This window comes from Sinohyriopsis cumingii, chromosome 1 (genome assembly GCF_028554795.1).
Source record: "Sinohyriopsis cumingii isolate HCF-2022 chromosome 1, ASM2855479v2, whole genome shotgun sequence".
Classification (NCBI taxonomy): Eukaryota; Metazoa; Mollusca; class Bivalvia; order Unionida; family Unionidae; genus Sinohyriopsis; species Sinohyriopsis cumingii.
In genome coordinates, this window is record NC_142961.1 from 20,269,659 (window position 1) to 20,287,642 (window position 17,984).

Below are 17,984 nucleotides of genomic sequence, written 5' to 3' on the forward strand. Positions count from 1 at the left end.
CATTTCCTGGTAGCAATAATATATCCCTGAATATGGTCTTCATTTCCTGGTAGTGATACATCTACATATAAGTACCAAGTAGAGTCTACATCTTAAAATTAACAAAGCTGAAGACCCACACACAAAGTCACTATTTCAATCTGTGACCTTGACCTTGAAGATGTGACCCTGATTGTGGTACCAACACACCTTGTTAAGACACATAATAATACAGCTCTCCCTTGTTATTACACAATAGTTTTGGTCCATAACGACCATCCATGTTGTTACAAACTGAAGTATAGTGACAACTTCATTATGTACCAAAATGCAGTATAGTGACAACAGCATTATGTACCAAACTGTGGTATAGTGACAACAGCATTATGTATCAAAACTGTGGTATAGTGAGAACAGCTTTATGTAACAAACTGTGGTATAGTGACAACAGCATTATGTACCAAACTGTGGTATAGTGAGAACAGCATTATGCACCAAACTGTGGTATAGTGACAACAGCTTTATGTAACAGACTGTGGTATAGTGACAACAGCATTATATACCAAACTGTGATATAGTGACAACAACATTGCATACCAAATGGTGGTATAGTGACAACAGCATTACGTACCAAACTGTGATATAGTGACCACAGCATTATGTACCAAACTGTGGTATAGTGACAACAGCATTATGTACCAAACTGTGGTATAGTGACAACAGCATTATGTATCAAAACTGTGGTATAGTGAGAACAGCTTTATGTAACAAACTGTGGTATAGTGACAACAGCATTATGTACCAAACTGTGGTATAGTGAGAACAGCATTATGCACCAAACTGTGGTATAGTGACAACAGCTTTATGTAACATACTGTGGTATAGTGACAACAGCATTATATACCAAACTGTGATATAGTGACAACAACATTGCATACCAAATGGTGGTATAGTGACAACAGCATTACGTACCAAACTGTGATATAGTGACCACAGCATTATGTACCAAACTGTGGTATAGTGACAACAACATTATGTACCAAACTGCAGTATAATGAAACAGCATTATGTACCAAATTGTAGTATAGTAACAACAGCATTATATACCAAACTGTAGTATAGTGAGAACAGTATTATGTTTCAAACTGTTGTATAGTGAGAACAGTATTATGTATCAAACTGTGGTATAGTGACAACAGTATTATGTATCTAACTGTGGTATAGTGACAATAGTATTATGTATCTAACTGCAATGTAATGAGAACAGCATTATGTACCAAATAATGATATAGTGAGAACATCATTATGTACCAAATCATGGTATAGTGAGACCAGTATTATGTACCAAATCATGATATAGTGACAACAACATTATGTACCAAATCATTATATAGTGAGAACAGAAATATGTACCAAATCATGGTATAATGAGAACAGCACTATGTACTGAATCATGATATAGTGAGAACATCATTATGTACTGAATCATGGTCTAGTGAAACAGCATTATGTACCAAATCATGATATAGTGAGAACAGTATTATGTACTGAATCATGGAATAGTAAGAACAGTATTATGTACTGAATCATGGTATAGTAAGAACAGTATTATGTACCAAATCATTATATAGTGAGAACAGAAATATGTACCAAATCATGGTCTAGTGAAACAGCATTATGTACCAAATCATGATATAGTGAGAACAGTATTATGTACTGAATCATGGCATAGTAAGAACAGTATTATGTACCAAATCATTATATAGTGAGAACAGAAATATGTACCAAATCATGGTCTAGTGAAACAGCATTATGTACCAAATCATGGCATAGTGAGAACAGTATTATGTACTGAATCATGGCATAGTAAGAACAGTATTATGTACTGAATCATGGTATAGTGAAACAGCATTATAAATCATGGCATAGTGAAAACAGTATTATGTACTGAATCATGGTAAAGTGAAACAGCATTATGTACCAAATCATGATATAGTGAGAACATCATTATATACTGAATCATGGTATAGTGAAGCAGTATTATGTACCAAATCATGGCATAGTGAGAACAGTATTATGTACTGAATCATGGCATAGTAAGAACAGTATTATGTACTGAATCATGGTATAGTGAAACAGCATTATGTACTAAATCATGGCATAGTGAAAACTGTATTATGTACTGAATCATGGTATAGTGAAACAGCAATATGTACCAAATCATGATATAGTGAGAACATCATTATATACTGAATCATGGTATAGTGAAACAGTATTATGTACTAAATCATGGCATAGTGAAAACAGTATTATGTGCTGAATCATGGTATAGTGAAACAGCATCATGTACCAAATCATGATATAGTGAGAACAGCATTATGTACCAAATCATGGTATAGTGAGAACAGTATTATGTACTGAATCATGGTATAGTGAGAACAGCATTATGTAACAAATCAAGATTAATGAGAACATATATATCTACTGAATCATGGTATAATGAGAACATTATTATGTAACAAATCATGACATAGTGATAACATCATTATGTACTGAATCATGGTGTAGTGAGAGCTGTATGTACTGGACTGCAGTAAAGTGGAATTTATTGAATGTTCTCAAATAATGTTGTTTAAAAAGATATAATGCTAAGTTTTAAGCTGTTTTAGTCCTACCAATATTATGATACATCTGATAAACTAACTGCGGTACCATGCTATATCCACAACTGCATTATAACTTGGAAGAGCTGTACCAAGTTTCATGTTTCTATTGCACTCACCTGTAGAGTTAAAAATAGAAATGAAAAAAATGAAAATGATGACCTTTGAACTTCAGCTTGAAGATATGATCCTACATGTAGTAAGATGTCCTGATGTAATGCTATGCAAGTATAAAAGTTTTTATCTATTAATGTCAAATGGTATTAATGTTAAAAGAATGAACTAAAAATGTGTCTGTAAGTAACAGATGTCCCTGACATTATGATGTTAGTAAAGGGCAAAACTAACAAATCAAACAGGTGCTATTCTGACATAAAATTTGGTCAACAACAGTAAGATTCAAACTTGACCAAGGTGTTGTTATTGGTCAACAACAGTAAGACTCAAACTTGACCAAGGTGTATTAATATTGGTCAACAACAGTAAGACTCAAACTTGACCAAGGTGTTGTTATTGGTCAACAACAGTAAGACTCAAACTTGACCAAGGTTTATTAATATTGGTCAACAACAGTAAGATTTAAATTTGACCACGGTGTTGTTATTGGTCAACAACAATACGACTCAAACTTGACCAAGGTTTATTAATATTGGTCAACAACAGTAAGACTCAAACTTGATCAAGGTGTTGTTATTGGTCAACAACAGTAAGACTAAAACCTGACCAAGGTGTTGCTAAGATAAAGCCTCAAATCAAATTTAATATCAATTCATGAAGTTTTATTTATAAGTTACTCATGGGAACTGAAAATTAAACTTCAAAGTCAAACTAACTTCTTTGGATGAGACTGGACTTTATGGACAGATATTGATAACACTATTTCTTATAAAAGATGTGATGTGACAGGTCATGATGGGTCAAGACTTTATGGATGGATCTGTGAAATACACTATATGTTATAATGGATGTAATGTGACAGGTCATGATGAGCCAAGACTTTATGGATGGATCTGTGAAATAATTTATATGTTATAATGGACATGATGTGACAGGACATGATGGGTCAAGACTTTATGGATGGATCTGTGAAATAATCTATATGTTATAATGGATGTAATGTGACAGGTCATGATGAGCCAAGACTTTATGGATGGATCTGTGAAATAATTTATATGTTATAATGGACGTGATGTGACAGGACATGATGGGTCAAGACTTTATGGATGGATCTGTGAAATACACTATATGTTATAATGGACGTGATGTGACAGGACATGATGGGTCAAGACTTTATGGATGGATCTGTGAAATAATCTATATGTTATAATGGATGTAATGTGACAGGTCATGATGGGTCAAGACTTTATGGATGGATCTGTGAAATACACTATATGTTATAATGGATGTGATGTGACAGGTCATGATGGATCAAGACTTTATGGATGGATCTGTGAAATACACTATATGTTATAATGGATGTAATGTGACAGGACATGATGGGTCAAGACTTTATGGATGGATCTGTGAAACACTGTCTGTAATATTTGATGTAATGGGACATGCATACTGTGTCCATCATCTTTTGTCAAAAGGCAGAGGACAGCAACAACAACAAAAACAGCAATAATAATAATAATAATAATAATAATAATAATAATAATAATATAATAGCAATAATAATAATGACAATAGTGTACATGTAACATGTTTTGTCTAAAAAATGTCCCCCAACAGTCAGGCTGTAATAACATTTAAGCCACAAAGAACTACCACAGCAATGGTTTGGGACAAATAGTAAACATATGTAAAAAGACTGGTATAAATCATAGTGATATAAAACTACACTAGAAGAAAAAATGTTTTAAAAATCTCCATATATATACTGGTGATATAAATATAAAAAATATATCAAAAAAATCCAGATATACACAATGGTATTGAAAAAATTTAGGGTTGGTTATATACATGAAGCAGTATATTCAATTTACCTTTTTCATCTTACGCTAAAACATAAAGATAATATATTTATTTTATTTTAAGATAAATACCATAAAACAAATACTTATGATAAAAAACAGTGGGAATATGACAAATATTGTATACAGTCTATTCTGCAATAGAATTTCCTAGTATTTAATTTTGCTATTAATTATTTTGTGTGAACATAATGTATTGAAACTATGTACACTAGATATTCAAGAACAAGATCCTAAGGTTTTATTATTGAAACTATGTACACTAGATATTCAAGAACAAGATCCTAAGGTTTTATTATTGAAATTGCTAAAAAGTATTTTGAGAACATAATGCAATGCAATGTACCATCTATATTTACTTATAAGTCAAGTAAAACTGCAAATTGCACAGACACAGATCTGCATTATCATAATTGGCTATCCAGATTTTGAGTCTATGCAGCTTGTTAGGAATAATTAGTAGAATAAATAACATAGATCCTGATCTGCTGGTGCATTATGTGACAGACGATCAGGTGCTATGTTGTTTTCAGTTGGACTTGACTTATAAGTGAGTATATACAGTACCAAACAAATAATAAATGTTGTAAACATCATTTCCTCATCGCTATACTGTAGATGTGAGACCATTTTCTCATCACTATACTGTAGATGTGAGACCATTTTCTCATCGCTATACTGTAGATGTGAGACATCATTTTCTCATCGCTATACTGTAGATGTGAGACCATTTTCTCATCGCTATACTGTAGATGTGAGACATCATTTTCTCATCGCTATACTGTAGATGTGAGACAATGCTTTATAATGAAGGACATTATAGTGAGGGAATGCTGCAACAAATACTGAAATGCATAAGTTTCTTTGAATTGATTGATTTTCATTGGTACTTATTTTCTTCTTTTCTCTGTTTTAAGAACAGAAGAAAAAAGACTTTTAGTGGAATCATAAACTTGTTAACTGTGTCTGCATGTCTGGTTGTCTGAGTGAGAATGCCTTTGTTGGATCTTAATATTCAAGGTCTGAAGCTCCCACAAAATTATTGAAAACTGGTACCCCATGAAAATTGGTGCAGTGTGCAAAAACAAAAGGTGATCAACAGTAAATAGCTGCATACTGATTGAAAAACAATAATGTCAGATTAATAAATGATTCATCCAATTACAACTTTAAAAAAATAACTTGAAATGTTTGATATCCTGATTGCTGCAATTTTTAATTAGACAAAAACAAGCAAATATCAAAGTCAATCTGCATAACATCAAACTATTTTCTGACTTGTTAATGATTCAAGTATACATGTATGAAATGTGTTATTTTTGTTGTTCATGACACACACATCATTCTGTGTTTGATTCCTGCAAAGCAAAAATTACATTAGTGCACAATACATACTAACTAATCCTTTAATCCATGTCCTTTCCTAAATCTGTTGTTCCTTAATCCCATTGTTAGACCTAATTGTACACACTTTGAGTATTATATAACTACATGTCCAACCATTGGTTATCTTTCAATAACATATGAAGTCTTTTCCACAGTGAACATATATATATATATATATATATATATATATATATATATATATATATATATATATATACATACAATCTATAATATACTCTTTTTAGATTTTGCCAATTTCATAAAAGTACATACCAGTTTGTAATTCTCTACAAAGCATATTGTAAATATGGTCTGTGTCATCTTAAAATGAGATAGTAATAGAGAATGGAAGTAGGATAGTAAGAGAGAATGGAAGTGGGATAGTAATAGAGAATGGAAGTGGCTTGTTTACTTGCAGTGAAAGATGGCATGTAGCACAAAACCTTTAACTGCTGTATTTCATTCTATCTATTCATATCTAAACAAGATTCTGAACTTTTTCTAGTTGCTGTCAAATATGAACAAAATATGTCTACTGGATGACAACGTTAACTACCATTCATACTCTGTTAAAAATAAAGGAGTTTCTTATCAGCAATGAACAGAAGGTGATAATACAATAAGCATCTAGCAGAGTAAAACAATGGCATATTCAGAGTAAAACAATGGCATATTCAGTGACAGAATTATCTTTCATTCATGAATAAAGCAAAAAAAAATAATGGTAAAGTTTCATTAAAATAACTTCTGTAGTTCAAAAGTAATATTCCAAAAAGAAACATAAGTAACATAATTACATTTTCCTTTGCCATGGCCTTGACCTTGAGACAGGTGGCATGTCCTTGACAATTCAATGGCAGAGCTTCATCAAAATATCTTCAAAATTTAAACCCTAGTTAAGGATACAACTATCAGAATTACAAGTTGCCTTCTGTGACCTTGACCTTGAGGCATGGGGCATGGCAATGTACATGACACATCTATTAGACATAATATAAAAATGGCCAAAAATGGCATTAAAATATCAGTACTGCAAACATTTTACTCAGGATCAGGATACAAATCACACAATGACATAATTCCTTGCATGAACTTGACCTTTATGCATAGGGCATGGCAAAGGTAAGAGACACACCATTTAGTCAGTTTCTATACATAGGCAAATTTGTATTATCTTCAGTGATTCAAAAATTCTACACCAGACAATGGTACAAGTCAAAGAATTACAGTTCCCTTTTTGTGCCTTTATATTGGCAAAGTTTCTCTTCTGCTATTGCCATGACTGAGGCTGGGGGAGGATATTGTATCCAACCCTGTGGTCCAGTCATTATGTATATTTGGGCACAATTTCATTAAAATCTCTCATACTGTTACAAAGTTATGTACCAAAGAGGTAAATGTTAATGGATGTTCAGAATGACAATACCATAACATGGTACTGGAAGAGATGAGCTTATAGAAAAAAGAGGTTAACCAGTCAGTGACATTCTACCAGTCAATAACAGACTACTGGGTACAATATTAATTACCAGAGTCTGACTGTAACCAAGGGTTGCCAGGGACTCAAGTCAACACCCTATCTGTGCTATTGCAATTTGAGTCACACAAGTCAGAACAAGATTTCCAACTGAAAAATTGGTGGCAAAACAACTGTGGTGGGAGAGAGTGGCTAGAAGAACACATGTTCTCTCCATTCATTGTAGCAATTCATTCATTAGACAATTTTTGGGGGAACTTGCATCTATGCAGACCTCATTGAAAAAGAACTTCTTTTCAAATGAAGTAAATGAAAATATCCTTAATTTTATGAATTTTCTATTTTGTGATTAAAATTAGTTATACGGTTCAAATAATTGTTTTCAGCTATCAAGGGCCATACCTTACAAAATGGGGTAAATGAGACTAAATCCATACAAAGCACTTGTAAGTCTATGAGACAATATTCATGCCTTACAAAATGGGGTAAACGAGACTAAATCCATACAAGGCACATGTAAGTCTGTGAGACAACATTCATATCAGAATATGTTGAAGGGTTCTTGAGCTATACTTTACAAAACCACATCCCATGTGAAGACATCAACTCAATTGACAGGGACCTTAACTCTGTTCAAAACAGACTTGATGAGACATCCAATGAAAGGTACATTTGGGTCGATGATAGAATGATCATGCCAAATTATAACAGAATATTTGAACTGTTCTTGAGTTATGCCGGTTCCATGCAGCATCCCATGTGAAGATATGAAATTGTCAGGAGTCATAACTCTATCCAAAAATGCAGTTGATAAGTCAAAATCCATAAAAGGTACATCTAGGTCACTGAGACCATGGTCATAACAAAATGCACTGGAATTAGTTGAATGGTTCATAAGCTGTGCCAGTCACAAACAATAACTCAGGAGGAGATAATTGTCAAGGGCCAGAACTCTAACCAAAATGGAGTTCATGAAACAAAGCACAGATGGCATTTTCAGACCTTTGATCACATCTTAATGGATCTGAGTATGTTAAATTATTCCTGAGCTATGTTTGTGATGCTGGTTACAAGGACCTGCTGCTGGGAGATTATAAAGGGTAATAAATTTATCAAAATTGGACCTTAAAAGACACAGCTACATGTAACAGACAATTCATTACCATACAGCATCCAGTTATGTGTAAGGGTCACAGAGCTTTGGTATATAAAGTGTAAACAGATGGGTGTAAGAATGGACAGAAAAGGTAACTACAATAGGGTTCCCATGTAAAGCCCTAATTAAAGGGGTTCTGTATGGTCACATGGTCTAAAGTGCTCACATTTACAGATCATGCATATCTCACCTCTGTCCATGTGGGTTTTGAATCTTGGCTCAGCCAATGAGGGTATGTGTGAAAGCTTGCCAGGGTATTCCTGGGTTCTTCCTCCACCCAATATACTGGCCACCATATAAAACCTGACATGCGCTTAAAATGGTATTAAAACCCACAAACGAAATAAACCCAAATTTAAACGGAAAACTGATTAGATATTTATTATAGATTAGAAGTAACCAATTAAGTTTAGATAAACATCATAACATTGATATTACTTCATAAAAAATATTTATGTTCCATTCTGCTTCATTAAACATGTAAATAAAGTGAGGAAGGCATGTTTAAATGTCTCATGCTTGGGTTGGTTTTGACATGGATTTTGTTTTGAATACAAACTGGTAAATGCATACTGAAATACAATGTGGATTGGCAAGTGACTGCACACATTTCAGAATTCAGTTCATGCTGGTATAAAAGAATGCTCTACTGTGTTCTAGGAATGTTTAGTTCCTCATTGATGTAGACACATTCAATCCATAATGGTGAATGGATATATTCAGTTCATAATGGTGAATATATATATTCAATTCCTCATGCTGAATAGATATATTCAATTCATAATGCTGAATAGATATACTCAATTCATAACGCTGAATAGATATATTCAATTCATAATGGTGAATACAGCTTAGAGGATGAAATTTTTCACATATGTTTCATATTTGTAGAAGACTGATGTATTGTGAAAAAGTATTTAAAAAATACAAAAGTAACCCTGTATACAGTGTCGAACTAAAATAATTGCTTTCATGAGAGAAAGTATATTTCAGAAAAAGTTGTGTATCATAAGATAAGTTGTCAGGTAGTAATTTCTACCATTAAAATTTACTTTGCATTTGGCATTGTACTTCATAAGTAGAATCTAATGTTCTGAATTGCCTAAATCAGGGTTAGAAATGTTTAACATCTGATGAAATATTCATTCTACAAGAGATAAATTCTTACATAATTATTATTCTGAAAAATAATAATAATTAAATCAGTGTTGCATATGTTACAAGACAGTTAAATAACAGCTTATTTTTTAATAAATTACTACCTTTAGAGCGGACATAACTTTGAAAGAATTTCATAACAATTTAACAATTTTATCTGAAGAAGCTCAATCATGAATTGGATGTGTCTACATTTTCATTTTTATGTTAGAGTATGACAATGATGGTTTTCACTCCATGCCCTTCTAATGCATTCCCAACTGCCCGTTTGTGTTCTGTCATGCACCAAGTGTAATATAATCACACGTAGTATATCAAGTAACATTTTATTACCCGAGATTTGCTCCGGGGGCTCTTCTGCAACACAAACCTCAAACTTCATCACATGACATTACAGTAAGTCAATTATGGATGGACTGTTTTTATTTCACAGTCTTCTCAATTTCACAAGAAAATCACATGACCAACAAAAAATTAACTGGTCTTCATTTCATCTCATATCATTTCATAACAAAAATCAAATGACCACAAAAAATGGCTGGTTTTCATTGAAAGCTAACTTATGTAAAATGTTCTGACCCCAATCCCTTTCCAACAAGTTCCAATCTCAAAGGAACATAGTACTCTGCTGACTTGATGAAAATTGACCTGTTGGTAGCTTTGCAGATATACACTTAAGTCTAAAGACCATGTCAGTGACATACACCAAGGTCTAAAGACCATGTCAGTGGCATACACTTACGTCTAAAGACCATGTCGATGACATACACTTAAGTCTAAAAACCATGTCAATGACATACACTTAGGTCCAAAGACCATGTCGGTGACATATACTTAGGTCCAATGACAATGCCAATGGCATTCACTCAGATCTAAAGACCATGTCGATGACATACACTTAAGTCTAAAGACTGTGTCAGTGTCATACAATTAGGTCTAAAGACCATGTCAGTGACATACACTTAAGTCTAAAGACCATGTCAGTGACATAGACTTAGATCTAAAGACCATTTCAGTGACATAGCCTTAGATCTAAAGACAATTTCAGTGACATACACTTAAGTCTAAAGACCATGTCATTGACATAGACTTAAGTGCACAGACTTAAGGAAACTTCGGGATATATTCTAGGATGTCATGCCTATTTCTAAAATAAATTGCATTCAAGACCTACCTTTATTTCTTCATGAAACATTTCCCATATTCAGAAAATTCCCTCTTTTCTCAAAATGAACAAAGGAATCCCCCACCCCCAAAAATTTAACTTTTAGATCTGAACCTGGGAATTAGCATATATAAGTATACGCTTCAAACCTTCTGTAGTGACAGAAAGAAAAGTTTTCATTGATGAATCAAAATGTGGCATAAAATATGGCGTTTTTGTCAGTGGTTATTCTGCTGTGTAGTGGCAGAAAGAAAAGTTGTAAGAAAAGTTTTCATGGATCTATCAAACTGTGGCATAAAATATGGCTTTTTTGTCAGTGGTTTATTCTGCTTAAAAGGCAAAATGCTCGTTGCAAATACTGATTAGAAGGCTGGAATAGGAATCAGTGATAATATTATCATGCATTTATTTCACAAGCAAAGAATCACTTGATTGAGTTAGTAGCTTTTAGTAGAAAAAATGGAAACCAAATAAATTCAAATTCTTCTAATGGATATGTCATGGAATGAATAAAATTCGATGTATATTAGTTTATGGAAGTGTCATTTGATGATAACTATGTACTAGTTTATGCATGTGGCATGAGGAAATTAATTGTTTTACCTTTTCATGCTGAAAACATCAAATTAAGCATAAAATAACACCAAAGTCTTTGATTATTTTATACTAAAATTACTTATTAGAAGAAAAGTTACATTACTTTTGTTCTGAAGTCTTTCCATTTTCATGCTTCCTGTAACCATATAGAGCTCTAAGATATGTCTTAGCCTTGTTAAACCAAATATTTAATTCAACCAAACCAACACTATCTTCACCAGCTAATATAGACAGACTATTTTATTTTCTATCATTTGGCTGAGAACTTCTGAGTGACTTAATGAGATCATTCATGATGGCTGAGAACTTCCGAGTGATTTAATGAGATCATTCATGATGGCTGAGAACTTCCGAGTGACTTAATGAGATCATTCATGATGGCTGAGAACTTCCGAGTGACTTAATGAGATCATTCATGATGGCTGAGAACTTCCGAGTGATTTAATGAGATCATTCATGATGGCTGAGAACTTCCGAGTGACTTAATGAGATCATTCATGATGGCTGAGAACTTCCGAGTGTCTTAATGAGATCATTCATGATGTTGCATGACACTGTCCTGTATTAATAAAACTGTCTGAGTAGAAATATTGAACTCAGACTCAAAACCCCTAAATTAAAAAAAAAACAACATAACTGTACTTATATTGTAATCACTAGTTTGTAATATTACCTAAATAATTCTCACCACAAATACTAAAACTATATATTACTTTAATTCAAAATTTCAATCTGAAAGTCACAGTAAATATTAAATACAAAATCTGCTTTTTCATTCAAATGAACTAAAAAAGTGAGAATATAAATTAAGCAAGCATGTGACTTAATAAAACATTTTTTTTCCTATTACAGACTTTAATGTTTATGTCTTACTGACATAAGCAGGACACTAATGAAGGTGAATTATGTTCAGCTATTTGCATGTGATAATTTGCAAAGCAAATATGAATTACCTTTTCTTCCTGAAAATTACCAGAGAACAAAATGCCATTATTTTCTCTCTAAAGGACAATATTTAAATATCCATGGCAGATAACATTTTAATTTGCATTGTACAATAACAGTACATGATCCAGAGTCATTCATGTATTATCTACAGAGACTGACACACAGTACATGATCCAGAGTCATTCATGTATTATTAAAGAGACTGACACACTGTACATGATCCAGAGTCATTCATGTATTATCTAAAGAGACTGACACACTGTACATGATCCAGAGTCATTCATGTATTATCTAAAGAGACTGACACACAGTATTTGATCCAGTCATTCACATATTATCTAAAGAGACTGACACACAGTACATGATCCAGAGTCATTCATGCATTATCTAAAGAGACTGACACACAGTACATAATCCAGAGTCATTCACGTATTATTTAAAGAGACTGACACACAGTGCATGATCCAGAGTCATTCATGTATTATCTAAAGAGACTGACACACAGTACATGATACAGAGTCATTCACATATTATCTAAAGAGATTGACACACAGTACATGATCCAGAGTCATTCATGTATTATCTAAATAGATTGACACATCAATGTCTGTTCTGGCATACTTGTGGCAAACATTTTCAACTGTGTGGCACACTTACAAGCATTTTAAATTTGTGTTTTGAAAAGTTAAAGCACACATGAGTTTTTACAGGTATTTTTCTATTGATAGTTTGTGAAATGGGGAGACTTGAGAACAATGTGTATTTGTGTGCAATGGAATACCACTTGCAATCCATAATGATAAAATCTGTTATCATTGTTTTTCACATTGATGTTAAGAAATGCAGTCCTACCAAGCTTAGCTTTTCCATGTTAGTACTTTGTGAACATGTAGGATAGCTGATTTTTAATCAATTATGTAAATTACTCACAAATTAGCTCCTATACAGGACTCTCCTGGATAAATTAATCTGCAACCTTAATTAATTAACTGATGAATTCTGTAACCTTAATTAATTAACTGATGAATTCTGTAACCTTAATTAATTAACTGATGAATTCTGTAACCCTAAATAATTAACTGATGAATTCTGTAACCTTAATTAACTGATGAATTCTGTAAGAGTATCTGTTCAGTACATGACTATTTTATTTATCTTGATTTCTGAATCATGTTTTTCCTTAACAAAAGACTCCATTTTTGTCAAGCCTGTCTATATTTAGCTAGAATGTAAACAATGAGCTTCATCTTGGATGTGGACAGACAGACCCATTTAATGGAAGTCCCTTTTAATGGAAGTCCCATTTAATGGAAGTCCCTTTTTAATGCAAAATTCTTTCCTTTTTCAAGAACTTATTAAATAAAATATGAACAAGACAGACAAAAAACCAAAGAAAGATCTACAATGTCACTTAAAAAGATGAAGTAAAATGAAAAAGAAATAATATTACAAACTGAAAGATGTCTGACATTATAATCATAATTAGGTACATCCTTTTGTAACTAATTCCTAACTTTGCATTAATAGGACAATTTGATTATTACAAGTGTTGAACCGTGAACAGATTTAAAATCTCTGACTGAAGAACTAGTACGTAAATTTCTAACAGATATGAAATGAATAAACCAAGATGAGTATTGCAGGACACAAGCTGACAGAAACAAATCATGTACTCAAGTTTTACAAATATTACATGCTTAATTAATACATAGCTACAGAGACTCTGAATGCAGAATACCTTTAGTAAGCTACTGTCAATTCATTTGGATAAAAAGAATTTTGAAGTTTTGCAAACAATGACATTGTTGTCAGTTTTTAAAAAATGGTGGATTTGGAAAGGGCCCTTTTTCAAAATATGAGTATCATTTTTATTTGGTATCAAAATTTTGGTTTCTTTTGATATTTTTTGTTCAATATTAATTTTCCAAGCTTCCATCAATTCCATGAAAATAGGTGCCACATAAAAATAGGTCTAGAGAAAATAAATGTTGTCAGTATAAGCCTTTATCACATCTAGCTTCAATACCTTGGCCAGTTTCTCTTCTAGTTCTTGTTGCCTCTTTCTATCCTTGACCTTGGCATGTCTTCGTCGACGCTCGATGGTTGGCATGATTTTCTCTTCAGCCAAGTTGGCACGGAAGTTACAAAAATCATTCCAGTGTCCAAATAGGTAGCGGAAAACTATCAACTATATGGAAGACAAAATAAATAACACACAGGTATTATGATCTAGGGTCTTAAACTACCTAACAAGAGAGTGAGATAACCAACAAGTTTTGTATAATTTTAAATATTCATTTATTTTCTTATAGCTGTCAGTATGGTGAGAGAATGCCCAAATATCCTAAAAGTTCTATCAATTACAATAGTTCCAAGTAAACCAAATACATTTCAAAGGTATTCTGATGATAACTGTAATGTTTTAAAGTACCAACAGTACAAATGAATAACTATGTTATAAATCCAAATGTTTTTAAATGAATTCATGGAAATTCCAATGCAACTATTAATCCAAACGTCCTTTAAATAAATGTTAGAGCACTATAATTCCAAAGAATGATTTAAAATTAAATAAATGCATCTATCCCCTCAATGTATCTCTTCCAAGACCAATCATGCTATCATGAATGAATGATTCCACACAATAATTCACAAATAACTAACATGCAACAGATATAAATTGCAACTTGAATGAATCATTTCATGTATTTTGAGATCACTTGCAGTAAACAAATGAGTTATTTCAATTCTGGCAAATCACAAACTAGGATGGTCTGACCCTTTACCAGAACAAATGTCCTTGTCAGGTCACATGATGTTTACTTGCACTTATCAGAAGGACTTAACCTTGAAACTTAATGAAACATCATATGCACTATACGTGATCTTTAGAGTGCAAACTATGATGATAAGGTTTTTAGCATTAAAATTGTATTAACTAAATAACCCTTAAAAAAATGTTTAATGTAAGCACATCTTTAGGTGACACCAGAATGTATGCATATATTTAGGTGACACCAGAATGTATGCCTATATTTAGGTGACACCAGAATGTATGCATATATTTAGGTGACATCATGAATGTATTATGCATATCTTTAGGTGACACCAGAATGTATGCATATATTTAGGTGACACCAGAATGTATGCATATATTTAGGTGACATCATGAATGTATTATGCACATCTTTAGGTGACACCAGAATTTTTGCATATCTTCATGTGACACCAGAATGTATGCATTATCTTTAGGTGACACCAGAATGTATCATGCACATCTTTAGGTGACACCAGAATATATGCATATCCTTAGGTGACATCAGAATATATGCACATTTTTAGGTGATACCAGAATGTATGAATATCTTTAGGTGATACCAGAATGTATGCATATCTTTAGGTGACACCAGAATGTATGCATATCTTTAGGTGACACCAGAATTTTTGCATATCTTCATGTGACACCAGAATGTATGCATATCTTTAGGTGACACCAGAATGTATTATGCACATCTTTAGGTGACACCAGAATATATGCATATCCTTAGGTGACATCAGAATATATGCATATCCTTAGGTGACATCAGAATATATGCACATTTTCAGGTGATACCAGAATGTATGAATATCTTTAGGTGACACCAGAATGTATTATGCACATCTTTAGGTGACACCAGAATATATGCATATCCTTAGGTGACATCAAAATATATGCATATCCTTAGGTGACATCAGAATATATGCACATTTTTAGGTGATACCAGAATGTATGCATATCTTTAGGTGACACCAGAATGTATGCATATCTTTAGGTGACATCATGAATGTAGTATGCACATCTTTAGGTAACACCAAAAAGAATGCATATCCCTTGGTGTCATCAGAATATATGCACATCTTTAGGTGACATCAGAATATATGCACATCTTTAGGTGACACGAGAATGTATGCACGTCATAGGTGAACCCAGAATGAATGCATATCTTTAGGTGACATCAGAATGTATGCATATATTTAGTTGACATCAGAATATATGTACATCTTTAAGTGACATCAGAATATATGCACATCTTTAGGTGACACCAGAATGAATGCACATCTTTAAGTGACACCAGAATATATGCACATCTTTAGAAATACCAGAATGAATGCACATCTTTAAGTGAAACCAGAATGTATGCATATCTTTAGGTGACATCAGAATGTATGCACATATTTAGGTGACATTATGAATGTATTATGCACATCTTTCGGTGACACTAGAATGTATGCATATCTTTAGGTGACACTAGAATGTATGCATATATTTAGGTAATACCAGAATGAATGCATATCTTTAGGTGACATCAAAATGTATGCATATATTTAGGTGACATTATGAATGTATTATGCACATCTTTCGGTGACACTAGAATGTATGCATATCTTTAGGTGACACTGGAATGTATTCATATTTTTAGGTGACACCAGACCAATGTTCTCATGATTCTTCTAATTCCTAATGCAAGGAGCATTGTTCATAATATGTTATTGGGTTCAGAACTCACACTGATCTCTGAAGCTGGAGTAGACAAGAACAAAAAGAATATCCACTGACCTGTGTGTTAAAAAGAATATCCACTGACCTGTGACTCCCTGAAGAGATATGGGCTCCTCTCAAATTTGTGGTCTATTATTTTGTCTGCAATCTCTTGAGGGATGTCAATCTGCAGGGTTGGAGGAAGCTGGGAGTCTATAAAGCAGTTGATGATGGTGTTAATTTTCTGTAGTATAATGGAGTCATCAGTGTGGGCATGGTACAGATCCTGTAATAACACCAATAAATACACAGTAATGTAATTAAAGATGCTAAAATGGCACACATTACAAACTTCTGGGAAGTGGAGGGCATTTTTCCTTTCAGAAAATTCACCAAATCAAAATATTTCTCTGTGTAAATTTCTGTGACTTTCTGTTCTAATTTAGTATGGTCAGTTCTGACCGGTTAATGCCCAATACATAAACATCAGAAAACATAATCTGCCCAGTGTTGACCAGTTTGCCCCATACATAACATCAGAAAAAAATAATCTGCCCAGTGTTGACCAGTTTGCCCCATACATAAACATCAGAAAATATAATCTGTCCAGTGTTGACCGATTTGCCCCATACATAAACATCAGAAAATATAATCTGCCCAGTGTTGACCAGTTTGCCCCATACATAAACATCAGAAAACATGATCTGGACAGTGTGGACTAGTTTGTTCTATACATTAACATCAGAAAACATAATCTGGTCAGTGTTGACTGGTGTACCCCATACATAAACATCAGAAAAACATAATCTTGCCCGTGTTGACTGGTTTGCCCCATAAATAAACGTAAGAAAACATAATCTGGCCAGGGTTGACTGGTTTGCTCCATACACAAATATCAGTGTGCTGTCTCAGTACAGGTTTTGTCACACTGAAAAACTCTGTAGAAATTCACTATTAAGT

The 17,984-nt window shown here is 33.1% G+C and overlaps 1 protein-coding gene across 2 annotated transcripts in view; it reads right to left on the minus strand.

Moving 5' to 3' along the window:
- The window catches only part of LOC149806521 (regulator of G protein signaling 22-like), a 201,709-nt gene that overhangs the window by 33,518 nt on the left and 150,207 nt on the right, over nt 1–17,984 (minus strand). For both annotated transcript variants that reach the window (XM_089954185.1, XM_089954186.1), the window contains 2 exons: nt 17,131–17,310; nt 14,532–14,693 (listed from right to left, as the gene is read on the minus strand). In XM_089954185.1, the coding sequence (XP_089810311.1) occupies nt 14,532–14,693; nt 17,131–17,310 (342 nt within the window). The remainder of the gene's footprint in view (nt 1–14,531; nt 14,694–17,130; nt 17,311–17,984) is intronic.